Genomic DNA, 20,105 nt, shown 5'->3' on the forward strand with positions numbered 1-20,105 from the left:
TTCAGAACAGTTTCGACCGGAACACCAAAAAACTGTTGGGTATACTCTTCCCACCAATCACCGAAAGTGTCAGTGCAAAAAGGTTCTGGAGTGACCGGTCGAAGACGGAATTTGTGGCACCGCTCCTGGAACTCTTTTTTGGCGTCGTTGCATTCCTTCTCTAAAGAGCCAGTTTCGCGTCCGCGACTTAGGACGGACCGTGAAGAGAGAAGGGGGGCTGGGCAGCCTTGGAGGTAGCCAAGCTGCCGAGCGAGGAAGTTGGGATGATACACTTCCCAACTCGCTCAGCGACCCTCATAACTGAGAGGCAGGTCGCGGGCAAACACGAAATACCCCCAGGATTGACGAAGGTCAGCATCTTCGTCCGCGCCCCACGCTGATGTAGGAAGTCTGATCGACGAAGGGTATTCTCGACGACGACAGATCAAGAACTCGTCATTAGAAAGGTCGTCAAGAGCGAAAAAGTATCTGAACACTTCTTCGGCTTGGTGAAGGGGGATTGGCCGAAAAGCCAGCTAACGGCCGAGCGCTTCCTTAGGCAAGAAATCAGCAATCTTTGGCTGAAGATGAGCAAAGTAGACCTACAACCAGAGTTGGAAGGCCCAGAGGGGACCATTCTGCTGCGGATCGACCTTATCTAGGGTCATTTCGGCCAAACAGCGTAGGAGATGGGCGAGAATGGCCGGGCTGAGTGCTAGAGTGTGATTGCTAGCTAGGGCTTCGGTCACTGGCATGTTCTTGACCAGACACTTATTAGATTTAGTACAACAGATAAATTTGTTGTACCAATAGAAGAGGAAAACCTTGTGTTCTCCTTCTCGCAGAACCTCTTTTCTTCGGCCGGTAAAATGGAGATAGAGGGTGTTATAGTTGAAAAAGTTCTTGTGAATCTTGTGAACCTCTTCTTTCGAGGGTGTTTGGCCTTCACCGCTTAGCGTCTCAAGGGCCCATTTGTCAAATAACGCCTTTAAGTTAAGGTTCAACGGGTACCTAGAGAGGGCAGCGTCGATTCAGATTCCAATCGAGGAAGTCCCTAAGATGGCAGTAAGATCAAGGATGGTAGGGCCAATAGGGCCGAAAGGGAGGACCATGGTGTTGGTGACCAAACACCAGAAGCATAAGGGCGCTAGGAGGAGCTCCTTGTCCAGGATGATCTCCATGGACGAGAGGTGAATGGCGTCGTAGATGCCTAGGGCTTTCCATTGCTCGCCGAAGAGCTTTTCCATTCGTACAACCCAGGCTGCCCAGGTTGTAGTGGTCGAGGGCCAAGAGCCTTGAAGCCTCGCCACATCCCACTTCGACCATTCAAACCCTTGTAGCAAGGGTGATAGGCAATGCTTCTGGAGAAGTCCAGTGATGGTTGATGGCACTACCATTTTAAAGAGAGGACCCAAGATTTGATGAAGGGTGCTCATGTCACTTTCAAACCGTATGGTTTTGATCGAACTTCGATCAATAATTTTTTGACATTGGTCACATTCCTTGGAAAGCTTGGAGATGAAGGAAGCCATTGTAAAGGGGTTAAAAAATACGACACGAAAGGAGTTTTTCTGGGTTGGGAGATTTGAAGACAAAAATCTGGAAAGAGGGGATGCACTGGAGAGCGATGGTAAGAAATTTCAGAGAATTTGAAAGCGTAAAGTACAAATGAGAGAAGTTCGGTATTTATAGAAATGTGGAAGAAAGGACAATCGTTCGAAATTCAAAATGAAGGGTAAAATCGACCGAAGAATTTGCTGATCATTATGGACATTCAGATAATCCAGTTGAGAAGACCGAGGGTTTCATGTTTTGGGGGGCGCACGATTGCGTGTGGCGGCGAGATTTATGGCGAAAGACGTTTTGGCGTCTGCACAATGACGAATGGCTCGCGGATTAAGGTGGCATGGTTATGTTCAGCAACAAGGTCATGATGGCATGACGGTTCATGGAGCTGCACGCCTTAACCATCATTATTAGGGATTGGCCGTGTTAAAGGATGCCACGTGGTGTATTGGTCAGCAAGATTAAGATCGTGCAATCTTGCTCAATAAATGCGCCTTGGAAATAGAGTATTTGGGTTCTGAGTATTAGATTCGCTTTTTCAAGGTCGGAACTCGACCAAAGAATTCAGGCCAAAGACCTCAGAAGCGAGGGGGCAATGTTTGGGCCCAAAATATTAGTTTGGGCCGAGTATAGAATTATTCTCGGCCCGCGAGGCCTTACGACAAGGGTACCATGGATCGTTTAGTTCGTGGGCTTCCAAACCTAGGTCGGTTAGGTCATGCTGCAAGACAAGTCGAGTTTTGGTGCAATAAGGAGTCTCGGCAAGATTAATAACCCAGAAGTGAATCCGGCTCAATAAAGGACTGGGTTCACAGTCGTAGTGGAAGTAGGACTGGTCGAGTTGGTGTTTGATCAGGAGAAGAAGTCATAATCCGAGTAGGGTTTTAACTCGACCTTGAAGGTACCCACTGCTATAAATACAAAAGCATTGGCAGCGTGAAAAGCTCTCCAATTCAACACACAACTGCCCTGCGCAAACTTTCTCAACGACTTAGAGATTTTTTATTTTCTCTTTTCGCAACAACACTGTGAAATCAACCGGTGATATCTTAAGTCAGCATAAATAGCTCTGTCACTGTAGAATCAGCCGATCTCGCAGCATCTTCCGTTGGCATCAACAGCACTACGGCGAGGACGGTCAGTTACCTATCCAAGTCTCGGTCGAAAAGGATTTCCGAATCCTTATTGATTGAGGTCATCTTATTAGCCTTCTCGGCAAAGTGAAGTGTTACAGTTTACTGAGCTCGGCGCATTGCACGTCGAGTTATTTTATGATTAAATACTCTCAAGTGGGATTTTGAGTTCGGCATTCAGACGGCCGAACCACGTTCACTATTAAGACTTATATTCACTTTGAGTATTTATGCCCTTACACTTTGGTGTCAATTCGGCGTGAGTTTACTCTGACGAATAGCATCACTGTGATCGAATCCGACAACGACGATTCGTGAACTTCGTAAGAATAGTAGCCTTGTCTTCAGGTTCGAGAACCCAAGAGGCCGAGACGTGTTCCTTCCTCGGCCGCAATCGCAAGATGCAGAAGTCAGCCGCGCACCCAACGCAACATCAACAAATTTACTCCTCGGCAAACAAGTTGGCACGCCCCGCATTCACCGAAGGACGGTCGGTTACCTATCCAAGTCTCGGTCGAGAAGGATTTCCGAATCCTTATAGATTGAGGTCATCTCATTAGCCTTCTCGGCAAAGTGAGGTCTTACAGTTTACTGAGCTCGGCGCATTGCACGCCGAGTTATTTTATGATTGGATACTCTCAAGTGGGATTTTGAGTTCGGCATTCAGATGGCCGAACCACGTTCACTATTAAGACTTATATTCGCTTTGAGTATTTGTGCCCTTACACTTTGGTGTCAATTCGGCGTGAGTTTACTCTGACGAATAACATCACTGTGACCGAATCCGATGACGACGATTCGTGAACTTCGTAAGAATAGTAGCCTTATCTTCAGGTTCAAAAACCCAAGAGGCCGAGACGTGTTCCTTCCTCGACCGCAATCGTAAGACGCAGAAGTCAGCTGCGCACCCAACGCAATATCAATAAATTTACTCCTCGACCGAGCTCGACCGACGAGTTGGCACGCCCCGCATTCACCGAATGACGTAGTTAGCTTATAGATTATTCGGCATGCGCGCCACGTAGGCTTGGTAGTTTTTAGGGTCAACAGTTACATACTATGATTTGCGGTATTCTGTGAAATAGAGTGATTTATCTGATGGATGAATTGGAAAGTATCTGTGTGAGAATGGGTTACATGCGTGTATGAAAGATGATAATTGTTGTTTGACGTAAGGTTGATGTGTAATATGGTGCATTATGATTTTCTGTTAGAAGTATTTTACGGAAAGATTAGAGTTGACGATTGGTGAACTACAAATGGCTTGATCCCTTTTGAAGGTACGTAGGCAGTCTAACGAGGAGGTTAGGTGCAGCCATAAAGTATAAGAAAAATTATCACGAAATTCGAATCTTGAGTTGTGCATTGTCCATATCCCGGAGGCGGGGTATGTGAGTGATACGGGTATTTGGTAACGTCACGTGTCGATCCTAGACGTATGTCGAGATCGGGGCGTGACAAAGAGAGAGAGAGAGAGAGAGAGAGAGAGAGAGAGAAATGGAGTGGGTGGAGTCGAAGAGGGAAGGGAAAGGGTGAGTGTAGATGAGAGAAGGGAAAGGGTTGGAAGGGGTGAGAGAGAAGACGCCAAAAGTTTATTTAAATTTTTTTTTAGTTTTTATTATTTTATTAATTAAATTTGTTTTTGTAATATCCACGTGGCGTCCAGACATTATCCACATGGATGTCATGTTATCAATTAACGGCAAATTTAACAGCAACCCTAACGGATGTATGCAAGTGTCCCAAAATTATAACTTTATGTACCACTGGGATGAAAAAAAAAACTTCACCAATTGTTGAAAATTAAGAAACTTTAAGATAGTAAACTGAGATTAACCTCATATTTTAATTTACTTTTTTACTGGTGTAACAAAATGTATGTCAAAACAATGAGAAATCAAACTATTCTATTTTTGTAAAAATGCCCAAATATCAATGGAATCAATTACAAACGAAGACTCATATATAACCAAAACATTGCTTTTATACTAAAGGGTATTTGTGTTGATTGAAATAACTTTTTGGCTACATATGATATTTTTAAAATTACGGGTCAATTTTTTGCTATATTTGATAAAAACTTGTGTACATGTGCCATGAACATCTTTCTCATATATTGGGAGTCACCGGATATGCGGAATCAATTAGGAAACGTTTAATTGGGTAGATATAGAGGTCCCATAGTTAATTCTGAAGTATTGAGCAGCTCATGTGCAAGAAAAGTTTGGGTCTTCCATGCGCAGGAGGTAGAATTTGCCCATGTGTCACGTCATAGCAACGGAGTAGACTTAACATCCTCACAAGGGTAATCGTTGAAAAAATGTACTTTGAGACGAGGATCCTCCACATATCGTTCAGGATGTTTTCCTACAAAATCTTAAGTATATTCCATTCAAGTTCCTATTAAAATATCATTTCCACTTAATAAAAAATATAAAAACTTCTTAAATGAACTGATAAAGGTGAGTAACAGGAAAAAATTAGAGCAATAGTCCCCAAATTAAAAACTCGTGAGTATTGATTTCTAAACTTATTATAATGTGGAACGATGATCATTTTGATTAACTGTTAAAAATTCATCCATTTTTTATCCCTCTAAACCCTTTATTTTGAATGGAAGTTATAACATGGTTAGCAAAAAAAAAATCATTGCTTCGCATTACCTCACGGATTGTTTGTTCAGGAATAAAGTTCTGATTAAGCTAAAGTTTATGAACCATTGCTTCAGTTACCTCACTGAACACTTCATCTACAAAGTTTAAGGCAAGTGATTTTCACACACAATTTTTCTTCCGTTACACAACTATGTTTATTTCTAGCCATAGAATCAATGGACATAAATAAACCGGCAGCGCAGAAGGATACGAGTGTGAAAATCGTTTCCCAAGTTTAATCATTTCACAGAAACCCACTCCCACTGTAAACAAAAAACCCCAAACACAGGACATGTATATCACTGTATCTAATACAACCATAGCACCAGTAACACATAAAATTCATAGGGATCCACTACGTTTAGTCAAAACTATCCAAAACTTATCAGGCTTAAAACGTTTTATTACATACGAAACAATTAGGCAATTCGTCAATATTCATTCCAGCAGAAAATAAGCAAATCAACCAAAAGCAAACAAACAAATCACGAAGAAACAGTATGCAATGCAATCTGAATTTTGAATGAGATCCTATTTCCGTTACCCGCAGCATAACATATGTAAGTTTCATCATAAATGTGGAACTTTATGAACCAAAGTAAGCCACGAACATGATACGAGCAGAAAATGACACTCTCAACAGACTCAATGGAACTGAGTAAAAACAATCACATAAAAGATCCAAGTTATCCCATTGATGTTTAAGAAAAGATGCCACGAAGAACACCGATACTCTATGCAGAGCGATTCTCACAAAAGTTATATACACTGTTATTATTCATGATTACTTCCAAAGGAAAAGTTTTTCAGGTACTGCCAAAGTGCCCATCACCATTTCAGCTTTTAATGTGTCCCATCAGCCTTCTGCAAAAGAGAAACGACCGTGTATGTGGAATTGAAATAATGAATGAAATCCAGTCATACTATAGGAAGAATGTCTTAGAAGTTATAAATGATTAAAATTAGAATAAACCAGTCAAAACTCATCACTAGCACAAGTATCTGGTTGAATTAGAAGATATTCTTCAGTTGAAATGGGGAAGTAGAAACTTCAATTACATTACAGACTTTAACATTAGGTGATACATAATCAATCCAACAGATACGCTATCATCTTCACAAATTGTAAGGGGAGTCAAGGACAAGAAAACATAACAGACTCGTTCCAAGACTTCATCACTGCAGATTCAATGCAAGAATTGAAACAAAAGCTTCCCCGAAAACAAGAACCGGAGAACAAGACATCATCAAGGCAGATTTTAAAATGCTCCATATTCATGAAAAATTTAAAGAAGATGCATGAGTAAAAAAATTATTATATGAGCTCATACATAACAGTTTATCTCATATCCAGACATATATCAGAGAAACCTCATTATTGCATGGCTCATACATAAAAGTAACCGTAAATGATATTACATGCATACATCTCTATTTTAAAAAACAATGCATTCTACCTCGAGTGTTTGTGGTTAAAATTTCGTGATAGATGCAGCAACAAAATATTCTACCACATCAAGTGAAAAGGACATGCGGTATAGTTTGTTAGTATTCAAGCAGAATCGCTAGGCCATCAAACAGGCCACATAGGTTTATGCAAGGGGCTGTCTTTCAAGGATACTCTACACTTTGTTCGAAAACAAATGATCTAGTTTTCAAAAAAAAATGCAGACTTTTCACTATAAACCTATTTTCCATTTTTACCCTTGAGGTCATCTGTAACACTAAGATAGAACCCAAGAGCCAGCAATTCTCTCTCATTCATCTAGAATAAGCAACCAATTTGAAGTTATCGAAAGTGGTTGTTGAAGGAGCTGCAATCTATCTTTCTTTTTATTATTCTCTTTTTGGTGATTGAACCCATTCATAAATAAGCAACTAGATGCAGAGAAAAATGTAGCTTCCCCTAATGGACGTCATGTACCTCAATAATGACATTTTAAGATCAGATTGCAGGAAACCTCGATGATAAGTATAGACGTTCTCACTAGTAAGCCTAAGTCTCAAAGTTGGTTAAGAAAAACAGATTGACAAAACTGTGATGTGAAGGCTAATTAAGCAAGTGAAATGTAGGTCATGGTTATCCGTGCCAATGGGCCAAGGAGACCAAAAATAAAGCTAACCCAAGTGATCAAACATCGCGAAGCCTCACTTTCTGCAATTGAACACTTTCCAAATGTCATTTTTATGTGCGTGTGTGTGTTCTTGCTTACTAAAATGCACAATTCACTACAACATACAGCAACAACAGTCTTCAACTATCTCGCAATTACGCACGCAAGAAATCACAGATCTCTGTAAATTTGTGACAGTTTCATTCGGGACAGTGCAAAATCCACACACAGACACAGAAACACATATCCTCAATAAAGAATTAATCCGTACCTTATCAGCATTTTCTTTCGCTTTCTCGGCCTTTTCCTTCTCAGCCTTCTGCTTCTCCAATCTCTCCCTCTCCTTTCTCTTCACAATTTTTTTTTTTTTAAAAAAAAAAAAAAAACAGAACAAGTTGATTCGATTACAGAAATTCAACAAATTCAAACTATCATTTTTTGATCGGACAAAACATAATAATAACATAAAAACAGATTCAAATCTGATTGAAAAATTAGTATGGGGTTGAGGTTGGGGTTGCGTACCTGGATGTAGACATTCTCGGCGGCGCGCTCCTCCTCGCTGAGGACTTTGCCTTTGCCTCCGCTCAAGTAGCGAGTGGCTCCCCGAGACGACTCCATGGAGCGAGTGATCAACGCTCGAGTTAGCACCGCCAGGCTCTGACCGGATCTCATTGCCCACATCGCTTTTTGCTTTCCAGTTTGTTCGTTTGTTTGTTTCTACTGCTAATAGTAAATTAGTAACCGAGCAACTTATACTTATATAGGGTGCAGCTATATCTGCAATTTGGATGAATTGAATAATCTTTTATTAACAAATTCTTATGGGCTGGGAACACCAGCCCAGCTAATGTTACCGGAATCTCGAAAAATTTCTTCTCATTGACACATGACTTAAAATAGAGGAGAAATCATACGGTTTCCATTTAAGTCTTAGGAACAAAGGACAGGATTGTCTGCCTTTTCTTTTTTTTATGCCCTTCCATGCTCTTCTGTTTATGTGGTAACGGTTAAGCCACGTCAACCTTTTATATTACTATTCATTTTTGTCTTATTATCTTTATAAAAAAAATAATATAAAATGTTAACGTGGCTTAACCGTGACCACACAAAACAGGAGGACATGGAAGGGCATGGAAAAAAGGAGGGCAGACAATCATTGTCCAGGAACAAGAGTGGTATAGGTTGGAAGTTGCAATAATGAAATTTTCACGTAATTAGGACAAAGAAAGAAGTCTCGCTTTGCAATGAAATTTCCTTCCTTACGTGACTCTATAAGTCCCATAAATTCATAATGGTTTGAGCCAGTTCAATGAGACTTCAACGTCTGACTAATGTTGTAAGAGGTCTGGGGCGACAGCCAAATATCACCATAGTCTGAGATAAGTTAAACAAATACAACCATTTCACACAAAGTCACTCCTACCATCTGCACAATACCCGGAACAAAGGATATAGACATAATACTACGTATTAGGCTAGTTCCTTTATTTTATACAAGACAACTAGGGCATTCGTTGATATGATTCCCAGTAGCAAATAAGCAAACCAAAACCACAGCAACAAATCAATAAGAACGCTATGCGTTGCAAGAACGGATCTACAAGAATGACGCACATTCAGACAGACTGAACGGATCTACAAGAATGGATCCTACTTCCCTTTTTCACACGTTTACATATAAAAGCTTCATTCATAAATATGGAAATTAAGACCAATGAACGGCGGCACAGACATGGTATGAGCAAAAAATGACACACATTCAGACAGACTGAATGGACTTCCAAGTTATCCATCACTGTCTAAAAGAAGATGTCATGAAGAACACCAATAATCTAAGCACAGTGATTCACACAAAAGTTATGTACATTATCATTATTCATGGTTACTTCCAAAGGAAATGTTTTTCAATATCAGTCCTCACTCCTCTGCAAAAGAGATACGAGACAGTATATAGGTTGAAACGTAACCCGATTGTGGTTGCGGGTTACCTTCTTAAGGATACAGTGTGGTTGTGGAAGTCAAACCGAAAGTAGAATTACGACTCCTTAAATACCAATTTTAATAATGGTTTTGAAGATTGAGCGTCGTGGTAGAAAACCTTATCTGGTCACTGTTGGACAATGACATTGAGACAAGAAAATTTGATCAATCAGTCGCAGAAAAAAGTTGACCGGTTGAAAAACATGGTAGGAAAGGATTGAGTACAATCATGTAATTATTTTGAATTTTAATTAGTAGTATTTATAGAATTGTTTTGGTTGACTTTTCCATTGGTGCCTATAATTTTAGCTAAAATTTTTCTTAGAATTGGTATTTAAAGTAAAAGATTCTTTCACTAAATCATTTGTTTACGATTCATAAGGGTAAATGTAACCTGGCTGTAGAAGGAATCCTAAACAAATTACGAGTGTAAATTACTTGATATACAAGGAACCCCTAATTAAGGAGGGGAATCCGAGGATTAGGATTCTACTCTTAACACTTCAAAAATATTTGTTGACTCTAAAAACTACCAAGCCTATGTGGTACGTAGGCCGAGTAATTAATAAGCTAACTACGTCCTTCGGTTTTGTGCGGGGCGTGCCAACTCGACGGCCGAGCTCGGCCGGTGAGTAAAATTTGTTGATATTGCGTTGGGTGCGCTACTGACTTCTGAATCTCGCGACTGCGGCCGAGGAAGGAACACTCTCGGCCTTCGGGTTCTAGAGCCTAAAGACAAGGCTGCTAGTTCTGCGAAGTTCAATATCAAATTCAGCTTTCAATGTGCCGAATGTAATAACTTGTAACACCTCACTTCGCCGAAAAGACTAATGAGATGACATTTGCTAATAAGGATTCGAATATCCTTCTCGACCAAGACTTGGATAGATAACCAGTCGACCTCGACGCAGTGCTGTTTATCCAAACTGAAGGTGCTCCGCGATCGGCTGATTCTACGACAACAGTGTTGTTTATCCAAACTGAAGATGTTCGCCGGTTTCCTTCATAGTGTTGTTTATCCAAACTGAAGATGTGTTGGCGAAAAAGAAAATAAAAAATCTCAAGATGTTTGAGAGGTTTCGCGTAGAGCGAGAGTTTGTGCAGGGCAGTTTGTGTGTTAAGTTGGAGGTCATTTTTCCGTTGCCACTACCTCTGTATTTATAGGGACATATGCGCGTTGGTTGATAAGCTGATATAGGCTTCTGTCATGTATTAGAACTCTTCCTCAGATAAGCCTTACTACTCCCCAAGACTTTGAACTTAGTAAAAAATGCAACCAAATTCAATCTGTGTTTAGTCTCATCCCATCGAATCCCAATATAACTTGCATGCTTGGATTTGAACAAATAATGTTCATCTAAACAGCCACCAATCAACCTGCACTACTGTGGTTGGTTCCTTTTTTGGACATAATCACCACCAAATTCGCAGTACATAATTATATGGGAATTAATCTTCCACACGGCATGCATTGTGATTCCATCATCAATTCATCTGACAACACCCATCACTACTCAAATAACCTAGCCTACCTAGGTTTCTTATCTCACCATTATCCAAGACCATCAAATCACATGCTTATCACATCATCATAATTCCATCACCTTTAAACCTATCCATGCATGCATCCTGATCAAATGAATTTGAAATTGGTTTGGGATGTCTAACAGCACTTGGAAGCTAAAAACTCATTTTTTTCGGTTCGATTTTTTTCGGCCTCGGTTTGGTTTGGTTTTCGGTTTTTTTCGGTTTTCGGTTTTCGGGGTGGGTTCAAATAACCGAAAACCGAAAAAAACCGAAAACCAAACCGAACCGAGGCCGAAAAAAACCGAACCGAAAAAAAACCGAACCGAAACTGCCAAACCGAACCGAACCGAATCTGGTTGGTTCGGTTTCGGTTTTTGAGGTCCAGAAACCGAACCGGACCGAACCGAACCGAAAAAAATATATATATATAAATACCAAAAAATATGTTAGCTGATAGGTTCGAACCCCTGACCTGTAGGTTGGGTTTAGGTGCTGTCAGCCAACTTCACTGTAGGCTTTCTATTGTTATAATTGTACCAGTATATTATTTATAGGTTTATTATATTGAATGCTTTATAAAATTTCTTAAGCTTAAAACCCTAGCCGTCTCAGTGTCCCATTCCCATTTCATTTTCAGATCTCAAAGTCTCTCTCTTCCCGCCGCGGCTTCCTCTCTGCTTCCTCAGTCTCTCTCTCTCCCTCTCCTTCCTCTCTTCCTCCAAATCACTCTCTCTAGTCTTCTTTTGTCCTCCTCGTGGATTCTTTCTTCCAAACAATGATTTTCCCTCGCCCCTTTTCGAGACCCGACGAAAAGAGGAATTGTAAGAGCTTGCGACGATCACTGCGATATCGCTGCAGCAAAGGTTGTGGGTAATTTCGTTTCTGAACACTATTAGACTATTAGTTGAGATTTGATTAATTTGTGAGAAATTTTGGTTATGCACCGCAATTTGTTTTGGGTATGTTGGGGAGTGTCTGTCGATTGTGTTTTTTCAGTGTTGCTTGTAATCTGATTCCATTTTTGTTTTTGGGTTTAGGGATTTTGAGATTGTTTATTGATTGGAGAAGATGGCGTTGGGAAAGAAGTGCAAGAGTTGCTTGAAAGCGAAGCGTGGCAGCGGCGGTGCTGTTGCGGCGGAGGCGGAGCCGATGATGGAGTTAGGGTTTGTGAAGTACACGCGAGCTTTGGGGAGGAAGAGGATTGGGATTTCTAACAATGGCGAGGAGGCATCGCCGGCTGATTTGTATCCCAATACTCCATTGAAGAAGCAGCGGAGTGGGAAGATGATTTGGGAATCGAAAACTGCCGCCTCCTCCGCCCTAGAAGCTCTGCCTCAGGAGATTCTGGTTAGCCCCAAATTCTCAATTTTTTGCGATTGAACAATCAAATATAAAATTGGTTTCGATTTAATTCGTTTCTAATCACATTTCTCTTTCTGTGCATTGCAGATTAAGGTTGTGTGTGGAGTCGATCACGATGATTTGAAGCGGCTTTTCCGTGTATCGAAAGCGATTAGAGAAGCGGTAAGTTTAATTTGTTCAATTAACTTCAATAATTAATTTTTAATTTGTTTTTATCAATTGGCATTGATTTTGATGTTTCATATTGTTTGATTGCAGACTCTGGTTGCGAAGCAGTGGCATTTTGCTTCTTAGTCAATGATGTATCTTACCTCATGAATATTGAAAAACCGTCCTGGAGAGATGGAAACATGTCATATTTTCTATTTCTATCTTATGTTGTGGTTGTTTTGCATTTTTTGGAGGGACAAAAAAAAAAAAAAAACCAAAAAAAAACCGAAACCGAACCGGAAAAACCGAACCGAAAAAAACTGAAAAAAAATTGGGCCGAACCGAACCGAACCGAAAATTCGGTTTGATTTCGGTTTTGGCAAAAAACCGAACCGATAATAACCGAACCCAGCCCTAACTGTACTGCTTGCTTGGGATTGAATTCGCATCCTATATATCTAATTTAAGAAGATGCAGATAATTCATATTAAAAGATAATTATTATGATAAAAACCATAATATTACCCTTTAACAATAACAAAATTATCTCCACTTTTTCATCCGATGGTTGAGAACTATGATCACTCAACGATCTTGATTGCAGGGGCCAATGGTGTAAAATCGGGTTCAAACATTATTAAATAGAAATTTTAAGAAACAGCTCATTAAGCTGGTGAGCAGAGGAGCATCAGAAAAAAAAAAAAAAAAAAAGGTAGGCCATAGTTATCCATGCCAATGAGCAGAGGAGAAGACCAAAAATAAGGCAACCTTTTAAGACCATCTCCAATGGTAACCTAAAACCTAAAAATATTTAGCCCAGAAACAGCTTTTCGGCTCTAACCCTTCTGGCCTAAAATTTTAGCCCAAGATTATCAAAGAATGAATTAAGGCTAATTTTTTTTTAAATTAACTTTTAAAAAAAAATTATGTAGACTATCCTAAATTAATACAAATGACAATTAATAAACCTCATAAACTTAATAATGATATCCACCATCTTGACTTGGTGATGAACTTGGGTGATAGTTTTGAGATGAATCGTCATCTTGAAATATACTCCTTGTGGCATCCCTTTGTAAAATATCTTTTTGCTTACCACGTAAATATTTCTCCCTCTCTGGAGTGTATTTGTCGAGGTCCTCCATCATCAAATTAATTTCGAACCTTTCTTGCTCCCTATCCCCTTGTTCCTTCATGGCCAAACGCATTTGGGCCGATTCTTCTTGCCGAGAGATATGGTTTTCATTCATTCTTATCATTTCGCTAGCAAATTGTGCACGTATTGGATCTTGAGACTTCCCTTTTCTCTTTGCTTCCTTTTGCTTATCTCTACCCGGGGGCCTTGCAAAAGAAGTTGGGGTCATTTGTTCGACGCCTTCATTGCCGGCAAAATTCACACCTTCATTGACATCATTTGGGGGTGGGGCTTCATTATGAAATAATCTTCCCCTTTGTTGGTCCGCATCGGTTCCCCACCTCGGACAATCCTTGAGGATGTTCCAAGCATGATGCAACTTAAAAGCTTGATTTTTTGGTGTAGTTCTTGTCTTGTAAATTGTCATTGCTTGTAAATTGCCATTGCTTTGTCACCCTATGCAACAAACACATAAAACCAATTAGTTGCAAAATACTATTATGAACATGACAACTAAAATATCAACAAAGAAACTCACAATTTCTGAGGCGCCCCTTCCACTAGGCATGTCAACCATGGCTCTCTCCAAGCTTCCCTTCCACAAAGTGCACGCTTTGTTGATAATCTTCCACCGATCATAAACACCACCAGCTTCCCTCTGACCGGCGTTGAAGTTTTCATAGAACTTATCAACGATTTTACCCCACACAACCTTTCTATTTTGATTCGTGTCGATGACACCATCTTCGCTAATAGAAATCCATGCCAAACATAAAGCAATATCTTCGTCAAAGGTCCAATTATGACCTCTAACATGCTCTTTTGCCATCTTGAAAATTTTGGAAATGAGAAGAAATGGTAGAAAGAAAAATTGGAAGAATTGTAGGAGAAAAGTGAGTTTTGTGTGGATGTTTGAACAAATACATAGGTATTTATAAAGTTTTTGGTTGAATTTTAAGTTAAATTATTTTTTAAAATTATTTTAGCCATTGGATTTAAATTTGGACCGTTAGATCTTTTTTTGACCGTTGGATTTGATTATATTCAATCTAAATCGTTGGATTCAATAAATATATAAATATAAAACTAAAAAAAAAAAAATTTGAACTTGGATCGTTGGATTAACCAACGGCCCATTTAAACATAGCCGTTGGATGATAAAAAGTAGTCGTTCGGCTACTTATGGATCTGACACAGGGGGAACAACCCCACGTGGGTATGTTTTTCTGGTGGGAAAGGCCTAGTGTGTGGGCACGTAGGTGAGTCATGAATTGGGTAGTGGGCTTCACAACCCGCTTTCAATCTCATTTACTGGGGTCCACTTTGCTTTGTGGTCTAAATTTGGGCTGGTATTTGGGTTAGTTTTAGGTTTTAGGTTTTAGGTCATGGGTTGGAGTGGATTTTGGCCCGGGGGGGGGGAGGGAAGGGGAATTTTAGGTTATAAGCCATTGTTGGAGTTGGTCTAAAGCTTGATAAGCTATAGTATACTCTTGAGGACCAGTTCTTCACTATAAACCTCAATTAAAAGTTCTTAGCTAAATAACTCTAAAGTAAGAATTCAATATGTTACATTATTGCACTTTCTTGTTTACACAAGTTGATCATCACCTACCTAACAAAGAACATGTCAGCTCTATGTTAGAAATTATTGGATTCGATTTGTCTTGAATATCACCCATAGCCACATGCGTCTCTTGTGGATATAGAGAAGGCCTGAGAGGCATTTGGAGGCATTCAACATCTCCTCTAAGCATCTCAATAACTTTGTACATTGAAGGGCGATCACTTGGTTTCAGCTGAATACACCACAAGGCTGTTATAATCATCTTTCTTATTACTTTCTTTTCCTCCTCTGTAACATTGTCCATGTCCAAGTCATTTCCCACAACATACTGGTCGTGTATCCACAACGGAAAGTAAATTTGGCTTGACTGCTCTACCGTTGCATTCTTCCTTCGGCTTGCCATTTCCATCAACAACATTCCGAAGCTATAGACATCGGCCTTGTATGAGACTCCTCCAATATTTTTGTAGAACAATTCAGGAGCAATATATCCCATCGTCCCCCTTGCTGCCGTCAACGTGACAGTGATATTGTCTATAGGATACAATTTTGCTAGCCCAAAGTCAGAAACCTTTGCTTTGAAGTTCTCATCAAGAAGAATATTATGAGGCTTGATATCGAAATGTAAAATTTGCATTTCGCAACCTTGATGTAGATATTCGATCCCTTAAGCCACTCCAAGAGAAATATCATACATTTTTTCGATACTTAGGTGGACACTTCCCTCTTTGGAGTAAATGTATTTATCAAGAGAGCCATTAGCCATGAATTCATATACTAGAGCACGCTTTGATCCCTCGACACAATAACCAATAAGTTGCACCACATTAACATGGTGAATCCTTCCAATGGTAGCAATTTCACTAATGAAATCTTGGCTATTAGCTTTGGGCTTGCCTAAAACTTTAATCGCTACAAAATGGCCACTGCGTAACTTTCCCTTGAATACAGAGCCATAGCCACCTTCGCCCAACTTATCCTTAAACTTGCGAGTCATCTTCTTGATGTCCGAGTAAGAGTACCTTATAGGCGTGAAGTTGTTATCGCATTGCAGAAAGTCTTCTATTGTACTATACATTGACAAATGCCTTCTTCGCCATTTATAGACTAAAAATGCAGTCACAACTGGAACCCCAAACAATAGTCTTGCTGGAAAAAATAGGCCTGCATAAGAAATAAATCATCAAAAGAATCAGAAAAATAAAAAACTTGTTTGTTAGATCACTACTTGCAACTTTTTTTCCTGTTTTGAAGTAAGCTTAATTCAGGTCAAGCCACTCTTTAATGAATATCATATTGGTAGCTGTTTTGTGCATCGTCATCATATTTCCTTTTGTTTCTAATTAACATTTTGTTAAAATTCATGAGTAGTTGGATTCTATGCTAAATGTAGACACACACACAGAGAGAGTAATGCTAGCCCTTCTTACCGATGCACATGAGTATACCCCGTCCACGCACTGCAACAAAAATAGCAAAAAGTAAAAGCCAAATCAACGGCTTTAAGTTTGAAAAAACGAATAAAGTGAACAAAATCAAAGACTTGAATATATACAAGAAATGCAAGCTCTTACCGATGGAATGGAATGGAAACCATCGAGGAAAGTTTTCTGCAATAAACACCACGGTAAACTCAGCAACGACAAAATACAAGACTATTTTTTACAAGTGCAGATAGAATAACATACAGTGACAAAGAAACAAGTTAAGCATTTGGGGAGAAAGTCCTTACCAAGATCCACGGTATCATTCATAAAATAACCTACAGTGACAAAAGTGAAAAAAAACAAAAAAAACAATACAGAACATTAGCAATACCACAGCGCGCGAGTCTTTAGAGTTTAAAATCAAGAAGTTTTGAAACATATCTTTTCAAGCAAAAATCACCAAGAAATTAAGGTTTTATTTTGCATTAGTATTCTTCCTATGGACGCTTTTGGTATATTTTAGTTTACTGCATGCCATGTTTACTTGTAATTTATTGGAACATGTTTCATGTTCAAATCTAAGGACAAGAGTTAGGGGCTTGTGTATACTCCAAAGTTGTAAACATTGAATTTGAAAGAGATGCTTTTCTTTTCTTTTTCTTTTTGTTTTGGAGAGGGACCACTTACGGAATTCATCCCATTGACGTCGAATGAAACCTACAGTAAAAGAATAAATTAACATTAGCATAACAAACCGTTAGAAATAAAATTCAAGTTGCTACCATTGTTGATACAGTATAGCATATGAAATTCATATAATTGATTGCAGATTTAGCAAATAGTTTTGTGAAGTGGTTATTATAGAAGGAAAACGAAAGTGTTTAACCAAATTATATATAGACACCGACCACCATACAGTATTGATAAGTTCAAATGTCTAAATTACCTTTGTTTATATTGTAACAATAATATCTCAACATTATTGTTACAATTATCAATAATGTTGAGATATTATTGTTACAATTATCAATAATGTTGATAGAACATAATGGTGTTTATATGTATATATTGTCGACATGGTATGAAAAAATTTTATATTGTTCAAGCAAAAAGAATGACCTGCTCCCAGTCACAAGCAATAGATTCCGCAAAGGGAGAACATCACACGATTGGAGATCGAACTAGAACAAGTCTTTGAGAGAGTGAGAGTCGCAGAGAAATAGATCCGTAAGGAGCAAATTCTCCCACAACCATATTGGGAAGGATCGAGTTCGACACAGCAGTGAGGCTAAGATCTGGTGGTTTGGGATGGTCCCACTGGGAGAAAAAGGAGAGAGAAATATTGGTGGGGAGGCTTAGATCTGGTGGAGAGATGCAACGAAAAATAAAGGCTACAACTTAAACCAAGGCTTTACAACACCATCTCCAAGTGAAATGATTAAATATACTCACGTTTAGAATTATAGTTATGCAAACAATTATTTTTAAATGAACAATGCTAGATCATATTCAATGCAATCTCCAATTGAAATGGCTAAACATAGCATGCTCAATAATTTATTAGTTTTACGTTTGTAATTTAAACTTATTGGTTAATTTAACTAAACTACATTTGAATGTTTTCAATTCTAACCGTTGAATTTGAATCAATTATTGCATTTGAAGAGTTATGCCCCAAAAAAAAGGTTAAGAAGGGGGCTATATTTGACCAGCTGGATGCCATTTTGGCCAAATAATAGCATGATGAACTTCATAGAATTATAGCCCAGTCATCGGTTGAAGATGAGTGTTTGACTAAATCAAATCTTTTTGGGGTGTGCTATCCATACACCTCTTTTTACTTCTCACACACTCCTTGTTAATTTATGTTCGTTGATCTTCTTTAATTCATCCAATCCGACGACCGAAAACCAAAAAGGTATGAGAGAAGTAAAAAATGGTGTGTAGATATCACATCCCATCTTTTTTTTTGCTTTTGAACCTTTATTCATTGGGACCTTTTTTATGTTTCTTTGGGGATTTTATTTGCAGCCTCCATATTCATTGAAACCTATATTCCTTATGTTTGGATGAGGGAAATAAACTTGGAATTTGAATTAAAGACATAATTTATAAATTGACATGCATCAATTCCATTGTTTGGATTCATAAACATAGAAATTTAGAATTTCCGCATGGAAAAAAACTTGGAATTTGAGACCTCCAATTCCCAAGTTTAAATTCCATATAAATAGATGTCATTTTCCAATTTATATGATTGAGAGTTTAAAAACAACCAATTCCGTATTCAATTTCATTGTTCTTATTACCCAAACAAGAAAATTCACAAATTCTATAAAATAAAATTCCATCATTTAAATTTCCGTCATTTTAAAATTCCTTAGTAATCTTAAATTTATTCATCCTGTAACGTTTTTTCAAAACGTGCAAATTTGGTTTCGACCGTTTTATCCCGATCTCACAATCGTCAACGCAAAATCTTGAGGATATTGACCTCTGTTTCCGTCTCCGACCCCAGAGTTGGGACCGCTCTCGAAGAGTTGTCTGCGTCTATGCTTTCGAAGGTATGGCCTTCACCAATCCCATGTTTTAGTTTGTTTCTGATTCTTTTTAGTTTTGGATTTGTAATTTTTGTTTGTTGACTGAGAATATGTGATCTCATGTTTTAGTTTTGGTGTTTCTGTGATTTTAGATCATAAGTTTTTGTTTGGTAGCTGAGGAAATGTAATTCCATGTTTTGATTCAAATAAAAGAAGAGTAGAGAATTGTCGTCCAGAGGATTGGGTGGAAAAAAAGGAGGAAACAAGGATGAATCTAGAGGAAGGGGGAATGGAAGGTTAACAAAAGGGTATTATGTTCAAATCCCTTACCCAAATTAAATATTTTAGTTTCTCTTTAAATGATTTGGAAATTAGGCTTTTCATTTTGTGCGTTTTCACTGTTATATCCTCTCCAGTTGGAAAGTGGAAGCTTCAACTTTTAGCTCAAAGTTTGAAGCCTCAAAGTTTCCACTTTATCAATCAAGTTATACTGGGCCAGAGTCACCTTTATCAACTGCCTCTTTATAGAAGAATAAAAGTCATTCTCATGGTCCTTCTCTGGTAACTAGATTATTGAATATATCAGAATTTAAGTCCTGTATTAGTGCATACACTGATGATAATTGAAAATTGTTAATCCTTTGTGTTTCAGGAATGCAATGTTAGTTCTCCTACTATCAACCTCTACCAACTGTTTCTCATCAATGGTGCAACCATTTGACCCAGAGGGAATCTTAAGGTTGATTTCTGCGTTGATCTAATTCTAACTCTATTTCCATCTCTCTCTCTCTCTCTCTCACATACATAACACTCTGTCAATGTCAAAGTGTCATCGTTACCAATTATTCAAAGTTGGTCTTCGGTTAATTTTATTAGAAAATTTCCAATTCTCTTATGGCTGTTGTTTCATGTTTTGTAGGATTGCATTTTGGGCACATGCTTTTGCATTTTAAGGTCTGAAACTTCTTGCC

General features: G+C 38.7%; 2 protein-coding genes and 1 pseudogene across 9 annotated transcripts in view; 1 reads left to right on the top strand and 2 right to left on the bottom strand.

Annotated features, from left to right (window-relative positions):
• The window catches only part of LOC126628287 (rust resistance kinase Lr10-like), a 28,118-nt pseudogene extending 11,954 nt beyond the window's left edge, over positions 1 to 16,164 (bottom strand).
• The window catches only part of LOC126628293 (uncharacterized protein At2g27730, mitochondrial), a 54,875-nt gene that overhangs the window by 18,253 nt on the left and 16,517 nt on the right, over positions 1 to 20,105 (bottom strand). For 2 of the 7 annotated variants that reach the window (XM_050297937.1, XM_050297938.1), the window contains exon 2: positions 7,718 to 7,795. The exons of 1 other annotated variant lie outside the window; for it this stretch is intronic. In XM_050297937.1, coding sequence (XP_050153894.1) covers positions 7,718 to 7,795 — 78 coding nt within the window. Of the gene's footprint in view, positions 1 to 6,005; positions 6,197 to 7,717; positions 7,796 to 7,971; positions 8,205 to 20,105 lie in introns of those variants that run through there. 4 more of the 7 variants (XM_050297932.1, XM_050297933.1, XM_050297934.1 and 1 more) reach the window with 4 other exon arrangements.
• Positions 11,572 to 12,683, top strand: LOC126628292 (F-box protein SKIP27-like). 2 transcript variants are annotated; one of them, XM_050297929.1, is made up of 4 exons: positions 11,572 to 11,826; positions 11,994 to 12,303; positions 12,406 to 12,480; positions 12,577 to 12,683. In XM_050297929.1, exons 2-4 carry the CDS (start codon positions 12,025 to 12,027, stop codon positions 12,610 to 12,612), a joined length of 390 nt encoding a protein of 129 aa, XP_050153886.1. In that variant the 5' UTR covers positions 11,572 to 11,826; positions 11,994 to 12,024; the 3' UTR covers positions 12,613 to 12,683. The 2 variants fall into 2 exon arrangements, with proteins under 2 accessions (XP_050153886.1, XP_050153884.1); XM_050297927.1 differs by having other exon boundaries at positions 11,573 to 11,819.

This window comes from Malus sylvestris, chromosome 7 (genome assembly GCF_916048215.2).
Source record: "Malus sylvestris chromosome 7, drMalSylv7.2, whole genome shotgun sequence".
Lineage (NCBI taxonomy): Eukaryota > Viridiplantae > Streptophyta > Magnoliopsida > Rosales > Rosaceae > Malus > Malus sylvestris.